Source organism: Mus pahari, chromosome 7, assembly GCF_900095145.1.
Source record: "Mus pahari chromosome 7, PAHARI_EIJ_v1.1, whole genome shotgun sequence".
In the NCBI taxonomy this organism is placed as follows: Eukaryota; Metazoa; Chordata; class Mammalia; order Rodentia; family Muridae; genus Mus; species Mus pahari.
In genome coordinates, this window is record NC_034596.1 from 70777657 (window position 1) to 70792904 (window position 15248).

Here is a 15248-nt window from a genome sequence, read left to right on the forward strand (position 1 = left end):
TGTTTGAAAAGGAAGAAGTCTGGTTCAACAGGGGCTGGAAGAGTCTTGGGTCTTTTGTTTGTTTGTTTGTTTACTTTGCAGTGGATCAGAAGGCTTCCCTGCCTGGCTGAGCCAGTCTGTAATTTTCATACGCAACTTTTCATATTGTTTCATTTTTACATCTATGCATAAACAGATGTTTTGAAAAACTAAGAAAAACACTCATCAACAGCTAACACTGCGGCTTCCTAGCGGGGGAAAAATGAACGTGTGCTGCCCTCTCCTGCCACAACAATGAAATGAGGAGGAAGAGAGGCTGGAGCCGAGATGAAATCCTCAGGTCTGAGGAGATGGACATGCCATTCTCATTACATTCCAATCAAAAGCCAGACAACAAGAAAATGTATTGGTAATATTTATATTTGAAATTTCCCCATTGATACATGAGGTTTAGATTACAACTTATTTACAGTAAGTGATTTAAAAAAAAAAAAAAAGGGATGGGTTGAGAAAGAAAGAAAATGGAGGAGGGGAGGAAAGGAAACCTATGTTCACAGACATCATAGCACGGGGTGTTGGTTTCCAGATGCTACAGTCGGCCGCTCTCGTGCACAAGCGGCAGACAAATGAACATTCCGCTGGCTCAAGCTCCGCTCACCCTCCTCTCGGACACACACCCCTTCTGTCAGGTTCTCAAAAGTAAACATAGAGGAGTAGAAAATGCGTTGCCAATATACTTAATTACAAAAGTCCTTTATGGCTCCTCCCTAACTCCACGAAGAGAAGCAACTGAGCCAGAATACAAAAATAAAATACTCATGTGCAAAGAAAATGTCACGGATCATATCTCCTGTCACCTTTCTAAGACAGGTGACCATCACTTTGTGGGAATGTTGGTTAATAACATCAAAGGAGAGAAGCTCCTCCTTCCCTGGGCCAGGTCAGTGTCCAATCAAAATGGGAAACAAGCACGAAGCCGACCTTCGGAATACTTAGTGATGTTGATACCAGCCTTCCACCCACACACCACTCCCCAGCCCCAGCCCTAAACAGCTTGTAGAGCTCTAAGTCTACTTTATTTCCCTTTCCATAATGTGATTGAGCCTAGGGTTATGTGTTCAGTATAGGAGGTGTGATACAAATGCTCCCTAGGTCTGTACCTTGGACTGTCGCACGCATAGGAGATAAAGAATCAGCACAATCCTGCCACTGAGGGAAAGAGCCCAAGGAGGAGGGAAGGGCTGATCCCTGCTCCTGCATCCAGTCACATCCAGGGGTTATTCATTTATTTTTTATTTTCTTTTATTTAAAAAAAAAACAGTCAATGTCAGGAAGAGCAAAATATAATCAAAATTGCAGAGGACAATAACTAAACGAAGGAGCACTGGGGCATGGGCACAATGAGGAGTGGACACTTGATCCAGAGGAGACGGTCACTTCGCTCACACAGCTGCTGCAGCCTGCAGCCTGCAACCTCGGCATCATTCTAAATCACAGGATTATATTTTAAATTTTTTATTCCAAGGACACTCTTAGTCCCATCCCTGAAACCAATATGGTAGGGATAAGGTTGAAGTGGTCACCACTAACTACAATATTTGCTATTGAAAAAATATATTTATATATAGTTCTGGAAACTATAAAGCAAACAAAATATAACACAGAGCTGAGTTTGTCACAGTTAACTCACATTGAGTGACAGCAGGATTGCCCAGGGAGGGTCAGACAGGGGGGCTGCTGCAAATGCAGCAAGTATGTCCTTAAATATGTCACATAGTGCAACAATCAAGTCACCTGGGCTAGCTTCTCATCACCACACACAACATGACAGAGGTCACATTGTCACTTTTGGTTAAAAGGGAAATGAGTGTTTCTTCTCAGAGATTGCCCTGTGAGTTGACAGACAACTCTCATCAAGTCTTTAAATAGTCTAAAGTTTAGCTTCATTCCTCTCAGTTGAGAATGACCAACAGACAACACTGACAGAAAGAGTGTTCACCCTTAGCTCTGACGACAGGACACGGTGCAGAGAGAGGTCCTGACCTTCCTTATGTCAAATAAGCACATGTCATCCCCAGAGGGATCACAGCAAGCAAGGTCTATACTACCAAAGATATGTGTAAATGAAGATGGAAACGGCTAAGACAGAGCTAAGGGAGATGTGCTATGGTTTGCTTCTTAGCATCAATATGTGAACATGCAGCTCTGCTCCAACACTTTCCAGGTCCTCATATGGAACCCTCCCTTAACGCTCTTTAAGAGTCCTATTCATTCCACTGAACCATCTTGGACTTGGTGGTAAGCATACCTTTAAAAAACAAGAGAACAAAGGTACCTAATGAAAATATCCATAATTAGCTTACATTTATGTACACATTGTGACTGACAATCTGGAAACACTTCATAAGTGAAATAGGTCAGTGGCTTTTCTCCTCATTTTCCTTGGAAACAACAAAGCTCTATATATTCTACTTTACATTTAAAAGGAAGGAAGAAAATATACAAGCCCATATTTATAGTGTACTTCTACTAAGAGCAACAATAGCTCATGTGTGTTCATGTTAGCTATGATCACAACTCAACACATGAACACGGAGTTGGCTCTAAGCCACGAACACTGCTGAAGTGATGGTTCGGGGTTATGGGCTCACCACTGTCCTGTCTCTAACAAGCAAAAGCTTCCTGGAAACAAACCCCACAACACACATTTGCCAATACACAGCAATGCAACACATCGGGTAAATACATACTGCACACCTGTACATCACAACTTACCTACCCATGTGGGACTCTTCCTTTAACACCCAGCAGAGAGCCAGTAAATACATCTAGAACACAGCCCTCAGTTTCTTTTTTTTTTTTAACCTTAAACAATTTGGTCACGATGCACCTTTGATATAAAAGCATTTTTTAAACTTTATTATTAATACTCAGGACATTAGGAATTTCCAGATTTTTTCAGTAGCATTTGTAGAACCACTTTTGGTAACAAATACAGTAGTTAGGAATATGCATCCAATTCAGAACGCATAATGTTGATCCTGAATCCTTTCTGGCTAAAAACAGGGCTGGCGCTGTGATGAGCTAGAGAAGGAGACTGTTCCTTCCAGAGGCTGCATCCTGCATCCTCTTTTGCTGAAATACTTTGTAAGTACACATTAGGAAGTAAGGCATCGACTGCAAACAGTTCACGCTGTTTGCTCAACTCCGTTCCCAAGTGGATGCGCAGTCCTGGTGCTCGCTTGGCTTCACGGTTCTATCTTTTAGTGTTCTCTCTCTCTCTCTTACTCCACAGGATCCGAAAGGATGTTCTCTGACATCTCTAAGTTGTCTCTGGTCTGGATGCACACTTCCGTCTGCAGCTAATGCCGCAGGTGCTGAAGCCTGCGCGTCCCACTGCCTGTTTTCAAAGGATTCAAGACACTGATTTGGACTCACCATATCTGATATGAAGCCCAACATTCCCTTTGCTACCATGCTTATCACCTCTTCTTTTTTACTCCTAATCTGAAAACTAAAGGAGTACCAGGACCACCTGGCAGCTGGGAAGCTGTTCATCCAGCAGACAGACTTTCATCAGGGACCTCTGTGATTCACAGCCCCGTTCCATGTGGACACTCGACTCATGAAGATGTGCAAAAGGAAAGGATGTCACATTACAGTCATGTCCAGAGGAGGGCGCTATACAAACTTATAAAGAAATGACAATTTTTTTCTTCCTTTTCTATAAATACATTTAACAGCTTAGCAGAAAGACAAGCTAAATTTAAGATTGTTCACATTTGAAAATTGTATCATACTCTCTGCTAGTGATAAATAAGGAACTCCTGATAATGGAATTTTAACATAGCAATTTCCCCGACAGATCTCTGTAGACCTTTTGTTTGTTTTTAAAGAGGGTTAGAACAATGATTATGTTTGCAAAGTTCTGAGAGTCCATCTACTGTCCACACTTTGAAGTCCTTATGTTTTCCTTTACTTAGAGACAGGTATATACAGTGCTGCTGTAATAATGAGACAAATGTGAAATCTACTGTAAAGTTGCACAATACAGAAAACTGTTGCTCCATCCTTCTACTACATAAGCGTGTGACCCACGGGTTAGTGTGTCGCTGTCAGGTTGTTGTTAAGTTGGAATTATCCCATCGCGTCTAAGACCTCTCTTTAACTCCAGATCCTCCAATTTTTTCCACAGTTCTTCGCGCTCCTTTTCTTTCTTTTTCTCACTAGGGGAAGAAACAGAAAACACTGTAAACAACTGAGGGGTTGATAAGAGTACCCAACAGAAATAGCCTTTCCCTCACAGACACCTGGATGCAACTCTGGAGCAGTTGGCAGCCAGCTTCTTGCCGTTTCCTGACACTCCCTGATACAGAGGTAGTATTAACAAGCAGAGTGCAAAACAAGTCTACTTTAAGGTTTACATTAACATCCCTCTACATGTAGATACAATATAAATTATAATCCAGTGTACAATTACTGAAAAACAAAACTAGAGAAGATTTCTAGAATCATGTATCTTAACACGGTGTGCTTAGTGACTTTTAAATGCTCGGGGCCTTGTTAGAACCCAACCTTCTATTTGTTCCCAAATAAACTTTAGAGAGAGGCTAAAAATGGCACTGACAGACACTGGGCAAGATCCAGAAAACATATTCCCTCCTTTACTTGTGTCTATTTCCTATGCAATGCATCAGAAACTGGTCATTTCTGAAAACACACGATCAGAACACTTATGTTATATATTTATAAATTATAAACTATATTAATGATCTGCATAAAACCTTTGGACACTGGTATTATCGTATATTAAAATTTTAAGTGAGCAAGCCTTCAAACTTGGTTAAACAACAATTTTGGTTTAAAATGTGGTTATTAAATACCAATACGTGGTTAAATACCAGTGATCTCCAGAACTTCAAACTGTATTGTTTGGCAAAGTTTACCACAATGGATAAGCCAAAATGGATTCAAATAATTTAAATTTGCCAATGGCATTTTGAAACTATAGTATTTTTTATTAAAAAAAAGTTTTAATATCAATGAAGTAGAAAGTACACAATCAAAGAACACAAAACCGTATTATAAATTAAAAAATTCACACTTATTAAAAATATTTCATCACATGAATTCTCATCTACTAACATAATTCATTTCATTACCTCTAGCTTACTGCAATGAACTGGTAAAAAGATAACACTGTGAATTCACAAATTCAAACAATTCCTAAGCACAGAGTTCTGCCGCCTCAGACTCAAGGAACTGGCCCTTGCATATCCTACTTCAACAACAGGATGTTCTTTACTTAGAGAAATTCATAAAGATAATGTCAACTTTGCATGGAATTCCAGTGCTAAACGCCATTTTAGTAATCACCAATGCAAAGTTATATTAAATTATCTAAATATAGGAAGAAGGGACTGGTGAGATGGTTCAGTGGTTAAGAGCGCTGGCTGTTCCTCCAGAGGACCTGGGTTCATTGCCCTTTTCCTTAGTAAAACACAACTAACACATTCTAAATAAGGGAAAGCAAAGAAGCAAGAAAATCACAGACAACATCCTTCCAGGGGGTTCAACAAGCCCAAGGCATGAACACGCATGCACACACACGCCGACTCTGCGGCTCTTTAAGTCCATGTTTTATGACCTACACTCATGTGATCAGAGTCAAGCCAGAGAGCCAATCCCAAAGAGCTCTTTGTGCTTTCCTTAATCTCTGCATTATATCTCTGGTGGTTTGAATAGGAATGGCCTTCTTAGGCTCATAGATCCAAAGGTGCAATCACCAGGGAGTGGCACTATTAGGAGGTGTGGTCTTGTTGGAGGATGGGCTTTGAGTTTCAAATGCTTAAAACAGTCCCAGTGTCTCTCTCTGCCTTCTGCTTGGTAATCCAGATATAGAACTCTCATCTCCAGCACCATGTCTGCCTGCACACTGCAATGCTTCCTCACATGACAATGGACTAAATCTCTGGAATATAAGCTAGCCCCCCAATTAAATGCTTTCCTTTATAAGAGTTACTTTGGTGCCTCTTCACAGCAACAGAACCCCTCTTTTGGGAAGTTGAATATACTGGATAAAAAATAAAGCTTGGGCCAGACATAGAGGCTCACACTTTTAATCCCAGCACTTGGGGGCAGAGGCAGGCAGATCTCTGAGTTTGAGCCCACCCTGAACTGCAAAATGAGTTCCGAGATAGCCAGGGCTACACAGAGAAACCCTGGCTTGAAAAACAAAAACAAAATAATAACAATAACAATAATAATAATAATAATATAAAAATAAAATGGGAGTGTGGAGAATTGCAGGCTGGTNTCCAGTTGAGCTGAGGTCTGAACCCCGATGGTCATAATTCACCTACATGACACGGTAGGTGTTCCCTCATGCTCCTGGAACTCTGGCCCCTACCTAGTTACCGCCCCCCCACAGCCCCTTCAAGAGAAGCATGGTCAGTAGTCACATAAGCAATGTCCCAAGCTTCTGACCTTCAGGCTAAACTCCTCCCCAGTTACCTAGCAACAGTGAAGACCATAAAAAGGGCTGTTCAGCCCCCACCTTGCTCTCTTTCGCTCTCCTTTGTCCTCTTACCTCTCACATCTCTCTCATCTTCCCTTTCTCTTTGTCTTCTCTCCTCTCTCCTCTGTCTTCTGTCCTCTCTCTTCTCTCTCCCTCTCTTTCTGTCTCTGTCTCTCTCTCTCTCCCTTCTCTCTTTCCCCCTGCATTTCTATAATAAAGCTCTTAAACCATAGAGAGTCTCTGCTCCATCAAGATCCGCTGCACACTCTGGTCAGTGTTGGGAACCTCTTCCCTTATCCCTCTCTCCTATAAACCCGGGGCCACAGGGTGTCATCTCGGGGTCCCTGGTTGGGGGCTGCCCCTTGTCCACCCCCGCCCAGTGGGGTCAAAGGCTTAGATGTCCACCCGGGGCTGAGTGGAAAGTATCCGCCAGCTCTCCCTGCATCCGCCCACCTAGAGCACAGGAACTCTGGCGGGACGTGGGCTATTTCTGCACCCCCTTCTTCCCCAGGGCCTTCCTGGTCCCCCCCCCCCACTTTTTGTTCCCAACATGGGAGAACCATGTAAATAAAAATATAGCCTTAAGCACTTCAGTATTTTCTTTTTTTCTTTTTTTTTGGGGGGGGGGGGGTGAGACAGGGTTTCTCTGTATAGCCCTGGCTGTCCTGGAACTCACTCTGTAGACCAGGCTGGCCTCAAACTCAGAAATCTGCCTGCCTCTGCCTNGTCCTGGAACTCACTCTGTAGACCAGGCTGGCCTCAAACTCAGAAATCTGCCTGCCTCTGCCTCCCAAGTGCTGGGATTAAAGGCGTGCACCACCATGCCTGGCACTTGAGTATTTTCTAATACTATACCATTAGAGCCTATATTCTCTTCACTTCTCTTTTAAGTTATGATGAATTTGTTGGTTTCTAGACTAGAAAAGAAGTTCTAGATAAATAGTGCCTGGCCTCCCCTGAGCTGGAGTAATAATAATAATAATAATAATAATAATAATAATAATAATAATAAGTCCAATTGTAGTTTTGGTGTGTTAGCAACAGGAGTCAGCCCACAGGCCTAACTACCTAATGGTTCCCTGAAGTAGGCCTGAAGGACTAATTATACGCCAGGCTCTTAACCTTGTGGTAGAACAGAAAATAAAGAGAGAAGCATAGCAGCCTTCATCAAAACCACACCATTACACAGCTAAGGAGCATGCAGAGGGAATAGGTAAATAAAGAAACTGCTGTTTCTGATCTGATGTGCAGCTGGGTAGGACTCATAGCTTTCTGCACAGCAGACAAGAGAGCTTTAAAAAGTTACCGCTGACGATCTGACTTGTATGTGGCTGTCAGCTCATCAAACATAGTGCTGTTCATTTCCATAAATGCCTTCAACACGTTGTACACCAACGCCACAATGGCCCTGTGAGGCAGAGAAGGAGAACGGACCGGTTAGTCTTCACAGGGGGTGCTGGTTAGGAAGGCCGAAGGACAACTATAAGCCAGGCCTCCTCTAGTGCATAAACTGTTACTGCGAGTTTTCTTTGACAAGGTTACTCACTTCTAAAGTGCATTTGGATCATCATCACCCACTACCCAATCTCTCTCCCAACCTTTACTGTCCCCTACAAATCCCTTTCCCACATACATGTAGCACAGGCCAGCCTCAAACTTAGTGTGTAGCTGAGGATAACTCTGAAGTCCTGATTCTCCTGCCTCCACCTGTCTAGTGCTGAGATTATGGGCATGTGGATTAGCAGACCTGGTTTCTCATTCCCTTCTACACAGTTAATTTCCTCATCAAGAGACTTGAGTTCTTTACTATTCAACCTTCCTGAGGGATGGCAAAGTTAAAACCCAGCTTTGTTCTCCCAAATCATTGCTACCCAGAGCAGATGGGCTTATGGCCAACACATAACAAAGGCAAGTATAAGATAAAGACGGCTCAGGCAGGGGTGTGTGTGTGTGTGTGTGTGTGTGTGTGTGTGTGTGTGTCTCCAGATGCTGGTGTGCACCCATAATCCCAGCACGTGAGAGGTAGAGGTAGGAGCACTGAGAATTTAAGAGCAAGCACTATGGGCTACATACATATAGATACTATCTTAAAACAAAGAGACAGACAGAGTAGTCATACCCTATAAACAAGTGCCAATGGTTAAAAAAATTACTTTCAAAGTAGTAGCTGAAAATCAGAAGGTGTCCCTGTGGAAATGAATACCTAAGTCACCTGTGCTCAGAGAGGCTAGCACGCCCTCCAAGCTGCTTTCCTGTTTGGTTGTGTCAGTCTGTCTGTTCCTGCTCACCCTTCCTGCTGACCCAATATTCATGCTGAAAACTGTCCAGCTGCTGGCAGATGCTCTTGGCTATGGAGCACTATGCCACAGCTAAACCACCAAGCTGCTGGGCTATTCTTATCAAGCAGAATACACTCTGGACAATGTGAAGACTGTTGTGGCAGACTTGAAAGATTCAGACTAGGCAAAAAAAAAAAAAGGGTGTTTCTCTTTTCAAAACTTTCAAGGTTGCTTCCATTTTGCAACAAACTCCCCAATCTTACTAAGAAGGCATCTCTAAAAACTGAGAGTTCATGTTAGTGGGAGGTCCAGTGTCTGCTGCCCAGCTTCTGCCTGGTGCCCAAGAGAAGGGACCCTTGAGCTACGGCTCAAGAACGGCCTTCTTCCCAAGGTAGGAGAAGCACTGGCTCCTGGGCACTTCCTGACACTGCCTGGGGCTGCCCTCCAGACCCCTGAGAGAAAGTCTCACAACGGGGCTTAAGAGCTCTACCTCAAAGCTCTACTAATATACAAAGTATTATGGTTAGAAAATTGAAAAAAAATGTTATTTTACAACTCCATGCAAAAAATTAAAAGACAAGACTGAATTGTACTTAATAATTCTTCAATGCCACATAAAACTTTCTTTTATTGCATAGAGAAACATGCAAAAGCATCTCAGTATAAAATACTTTAACTCTCCTAGGGCTAAATTTAACTTGTCCTTGAAGATTATAAAATTTAGTCTCCACTAGAAAAATCTAACAACTGAGCTGGCTGCTGGGAAATGGATCCTCCCATCAAATGTAAATCTCTCCAGACCACTTCTCCACAGCCCCTCAGAACTTCCTGATGCTGGCGCTGGTGAAGGCTCTTGTGGGCCTCACTTCCTTTTCTAGCCTTGTCTCTAGCATTGCTCCCTCAAAGGCCTCATGCCTTTGCCCTCTGGAGCCCGCACGCTTCTGAACTCGACATGCACTTTTAACACCCATGTGTCTTTTTACATGGAGAAAAAACTGATGCCCGCCTGAAGGGGCATACCCTATCACCACCATCTACCAAACTCCACTAAGAATCCATCTGAAGCCAAGTACAACCATTCCCCAGCACTCAGGAGGCTGAGGCAGGAGAATCAATGAGTTTCAGGTCAGTATGGCCTGTATGTACAGTAAGATCCTACCTGGAAAAATTACGTTTACTTTGAGCCCTGCCAGTTGATACACATCCTTTGGGGTTCCAGCACATTCCCAAAACACATCTGGCTACCTTCGCACAGGTCAGAAAGCCTCTCAAGTAGAAAGATTTTTTAACTAAACAGCACTACTTTGCTAAAATATTTGTTTGCTTTTCAGTCCCCCATCCAGCACATCTCCAGAGGGTTTTTTATCTTGTCATGTGTGCGTCTTTAACAATGGCCACAGCATCTGGTACACAGTGAGCTGTGAGACATTTTACTAGTGAAAAGAAGAAGGGAAAGGGACATAAGACCAAATGGTAGAGGAAGGAAGAGGAAGGATGGAAGGAAACTGAAGACATACGGATTCCAATGTTCTTTTGAAATCCTATAAAGGCTGGAGAACATGATGGGAAGGATGACGTTAGAGTTTTCTTCTATCAAACTCATGATGTATTCATTATTCCAATAATAGAGTGCCCTTTCTGCCACCTTTAGGAAAGAAACAGAACAATTATAACACAAGTTATAATCTTTTCAAACAAAAGTATTTTAAAAGGCTATTTTTAAATCATTCAATCAAAAGTATAATTAAATATTAATAACTCTTTACATTTTGTAAGATTTATGGTCTTTCAGGAAGCTGCCAGGTGGTTCATCAGTTTGGGGAGGAAAAGTTTTCTTGGTTTTTGGGGCTTTTCCCTATCTGTTAATTTATCCTCTCTTTAAGTCTATCTACACATCTCTCTTTCCACACTCTTCCCTACACATACTGTCACAAGCTCAGCTTTCAGAGCTTGTCTTGTTATACTTTGGGTCTTAAATGTCCCCAAAGGCTTATGTTTAAATGCTTTGTCTGCAACCTGTGAAAGCTGTGGAATCTCAAGGGTGGGGTCTAGCTGGAGGAGGATGTCATCTGTTTATCGACTTGGATCCTGTCCTCTGTCCACAATACTCTAACTTCATCTGCTGGGCCTAAGTTTCTCACCTTGGACTTGATGAACTCAAATGGCTTCTTTTATTTATGTAAATTGAAAGATCATGATTTAGAACGAAAAGAAACAAGATTTCACACACTGACAGACTGAGAAATTAGAGCCTTTCCAGCTATATCACTTGGCAGGTTCAAAACACTGCTGTCTTACTGATCCCTAAACACTTAGAAATAGTCTTCAAGGAACACTAGCACACAAAAGCCACTATGCTGTGTCCACTCATATGTCACTGCTCTTAAACCTTGTAAATGGTGTCATTATTCCAGTTTTAAGGGTGAGACTTGAAGAGCTAGGTGGTAAGTCATTGGCTCAAGGTCAAATGGCTAGCAAATGGCCTTTTCTCTTAACTCTTCCCTGCTATCCCTTAAGATCGGATAACTGGTGGGAATGAAGCGCCTGTAGTTCTGTTTGATGTAAACTGTGACGGGGGCTGCGGAGCAGAACGAACAACCTGTACATACATACACAGGAGCTACTAAAGATCATGGTGAACAGTCAGTGTGCACAACTGCAGATTCCTGGCCTCCAGGACTGTGGGGAAATCGATTTCTGCTGGTAAAGCTATTTGGTCTACAGCATTTGTTATGGCATACACTACCATACACTCTTTCCCACTTTCTTCTTCTTTGTTAAGTCAAACCCAAGGCCCTGCAAGTGCTACGCAATGCTCATCTACTGAACGTCATCCTCGGTATAACAAATTATCTGTCTTTCTGAGCACTGAGTACCCAGTAAGTTTCTCTGACTAGTTCTTTGTGAAAGACCCTTGGCCTCCACTATAACAAAGAGTCAAGTGAAAACAGAATGTTGGAACACTACAGATTTAGTGTAGTGTGCACTGCTCTGAACTTTTCTATTTGTGTCTAGTCAGGACACCTCACAGGTGGTGGTCTATCTATTATCCTTCCTTTTGTTCTGCGTGGCCTAAAGTACTAGATTTAAAAACAGGAACAGTCAAGGCCTTAATCTGCCAGCTTAAAGGACAGTCCACCATCAAATTTCAAGTGTACTTTTGTGCTGTTGAACAGGGTCTTCAAATGAGGGGTCACCACGTAAGTTAAAGCACTGTGCTCGACTCTGGTCCCGTTCTCTCCAGTATTGGTTTCAAAGCACTGCAGCCAGGACCTCCTTGAATACACCTAGCGCACCTTCCCTGTGTTCTCATCAAACAGCCACAAGGAGGCAGAGCAGGCTGTGGGAAGGCCATGGGCTTTAGCCTTTTTCACAGTAAGACACCTTTAAAATAAAACCCACCGACATTCCCACTTGGGATCTTGAGCAAGGCAAGCACAAGCTCCGTAGGACAGCACCCCGCTTCTCTTCCCTCCTCCTAAGGAGTAGTACTGACTACTCCTTCTCATACAGTGGAGAAACCCCGGCAGCTCATGTCATCTAATTTAGCCAGGTTCAGTTATTTTACAGCTTCCAGCTTTGGTACTCACATCCTGTCTTCTTGCAGGGTATTATGGGAACTGAAGTTAGAGGCAGATGCGCAGCATCAGGTAACAATTTGTTAACAAGCAGCAGGGGCTGGAGAGATGGCTGAGTCCCTACAAGAGTACTGACTGCCTTCTGCAGGGGAGTCAGGTACGATACCCTGCCTGTACCCACACCAGCCAGCTCACAGCCACCTGTAAGTCCAGCACCAGGGGAGCTGAGGTGCCGCTGGCCTCTGTGGGCACTGCACTCATGTGCACATACCCACCCACAAACAGTCACAGAATTCAAAATAAAAATAAAAAAATAATTTTTTAACAGTAGCTAGTGTCCATGATGGGTTTTTTCCCAACACAAATGAAGTTTAGCCTAACGAGTTCACATGGCACACATCACTCTGACTCGTGTTCTCTTTCCTACTAACCTGAAAATGGGGGCTAGAAACACACTTGGCAATTTGTTTAAACAAAGGTTCTTGGATTTTAACAAATTGTGACGGTTCAATCACATCCAAGATTTCTTCCAGCTCCCCAAGGAACATGACCTATAAATAAGAACAAAACACAAAATATGAGATCCACCACGAAAATTTCCACATCATCAACTTTACTTAGTATTTTAAGAAAAAAGTACACATAAAGCAAAAAAAAAACAAAAAGCAAGTGATCCAGACATCATTCTGTTTGTTTTAGCCTGGGATGATGGTTCAGTGTGTAAGCGTGCTTGCTATGAAAGCATGAAGACCTGAGTTCAAATCCCCAGCATCCACATAAAAAGACAGAGCAGGCCATAGACACGCCTGCAACCCCAAGTGTTATGTGGTGTTGAATTGGGCGCATCTCCAGGGTTTGCTGGCTGCCAGCCTAGTTCCAAATTCTACGGCAAGTCACTGTGTCAAGAGTTCTTCTCAGGCCTCCATGTGCATACCCTACCTACTGCCATACACACCAAGAACAAACCTGCTTCACAAAGAACTCAGGACAGGGTCTTCTGTTAAAGCAAATGACTGGCCTCTCCCTCTTCAGGCCTTTGGAACTCTGTCCACTGCTAGCAACCAAGATATTTAACACCCCGCCCAACCCCGGTTTTTAAAAGAATGGCTGACACTCCTGAACAAATGTGCATTAGTCCACACCACCACAACAGAACACACAGTCACTCAACAGGCAGCTATCACCCTACTAGCAGACTCATTCATGTTATGGTAGCACAGTAACCACATCAGCACACACTGACCTGTTTCCTATGGTTATATGAGCACTCGTGTGCACACACTCTCCCTCTCCCTCTCCCCTCTCTCTAGAGTACAGTGAATCTCATGGCCTGGGGGCTGTATGCAAAAGAAAGCTTGAAGATCACACAATGGAGCAAGATAAATAGACTTAGACAGTTGTATAAACAGAATGAAAAATAATAAAGACTATTTACTCACTAAAAATAATGTTAGGCAAGCTAAATGAGCAATTAAAACATGAAAGATGACACTTCTTTTGTATCTCAAGGTACAAAGGACAGCAGATTCCCTTCACGTCATATTGTTAAGGAACAAGGTAATTTGCTGAAGCTGTATTGACTGAGGTTAGATTCACAGCTGATGTAAGGAAGAGGCTCTTCCTATACCCCATCCTTCATTAAGACACATACATCCTCTTGTGACATAAAGCTAACAGGTGGCCTCTGTTTCCAAGCTAAGAGAGGGTTTCAGATCCGGGGTGGCAACAGTAAGGATCCATTCAAGCTCCTGCTTGGGAGCTACAAACACACATGCCTAGGTGACTGTAAGTGCCTCACTCCCGGGTGTGTCAAGCTAATGGTCTGGTATATTGTGAGACTATACACTGCCCTCACCCATAGTACAGATTAACATGGACACTGGAGCAGGATGCTCAGGAATCTATCTACAGAGTCCCTTCAAAAGTGACCTCAATGGAGCTAACTGGACACACAGTGGGGATTGGCCAGGGTTCAGAGTGCAGGAGGCAGGTTCTAGTCTGTTGGCATGCTCTCACTCGGTGTGCCTTGGTGTGTTACTTAACTTCTCAAAGCCTCAATTTATCACTAGTAAAACTGAGAACATTGCCTGCCACAGAACTGCACAGTCAGGTTTAGATGAGGCATATACTCAAGCGTGCTTAGCCTCACGGGGAGAGAGCTTGGCAAAGCACCCCTTTATCACTGACACTCTCTGAGTTTAAGTACTTACCTCTTTTTGACTGCATGTTTTAGGCCAAAATTTCATTAACCCCCTAATAACCTAAAAGAAAAAGAAAAAAAATTGAGGCATTTAATATTTGACATTTTAATGAAGATTGTTTTTGCTTATTTTTTTTTCACATTATAGAAAGAGGAAAAAAAAAGCTTACTGGTTCTGTAAGGGAAGGGTCTTTCTCCAGAAACTGTACTATACAATACGCCAACTAAACAGGAAGCAAGAGGAAAGGACAGGGCATTAATTCGATCCAACGAAAGGTAGAAGCACACAGCATCACTTCTCCAAAGCGTCCAGTCTCTGGGTTAACTTCACAGTCACTTCTTTTGAACCCTCATGAGAAGAAATGGAACCCAGCTATGTTGCCCAGGCTAGTCTCCAACTCCTGAGTTCAACATGATTCCCCTACCTCAGTTTCCTGAATAGCAGAGACTGCAGCTAAAGCTATGTTTTTCAAGTCAGTGACAGAGTAACAAGGCTCCAGAAGAATTCTGTTCTTAAAGAGCACTGAGACTAGATTCTGGAGGCCACTGAAAAGCAGGGCAGCCTGAAAAGATCTCAGACATTCAAGTCCGGGCTAGTCCCTCAAGTTCTGGGCTTCAGCTTCTGTGGGGAAGCAGACATTTTGTGAAAACCCAGGCAAGTGCCTATGGGGTAACCTGAAGGAAAAAAAAAAAAA

The 15248-nt window shown here is 42.9% G+C and overlaps 1 protein-coding gene across 3 annotated transcripts in view; it reads right to left on the reverse strand.

Annotated features, from left to right (window-relative positions):
* Positions 1-378: 378 nt before the first annotated feature.
* Positions 379-15248, reverse strand: part of Ppp2r5e (protein phosphatase 2 regulatory subunit B'epsilon) — a 143701-nt gene continuing 128831 nt past the window's right edge. For 2 of the 3 annotated variants that reach the window (XM_021202551.2, XM_021202550.2), the window contains exons 9-14: positions 14724-14777; positions 14564-14614; positions 12785-12904; positions 10293-10420; positions 7803-7904; positions 379-4205 (exon numbers count right to left, since the gene is read on the reverse strand). In XM_021202551.2, coding sequence (XP_021058210.1) covers positions 4106-4205; positions 7803-7904; positions 10293-10420; positions 12785-12904; positions 14564-14614; positions 14724-14777 — 555 coding nt within the window. In that variant the 3' untranslated portion in view covers positions 379-4105. The remainder of the gene's footprint in view (positions 4206-7802; positions 7905-10292; positions 10421-12784; positions 12905-14563; positions 14615-14723; positions 14778-15248) is intronic. The other variant, XM_021202552.2, reaches the window with a different exon arrangement.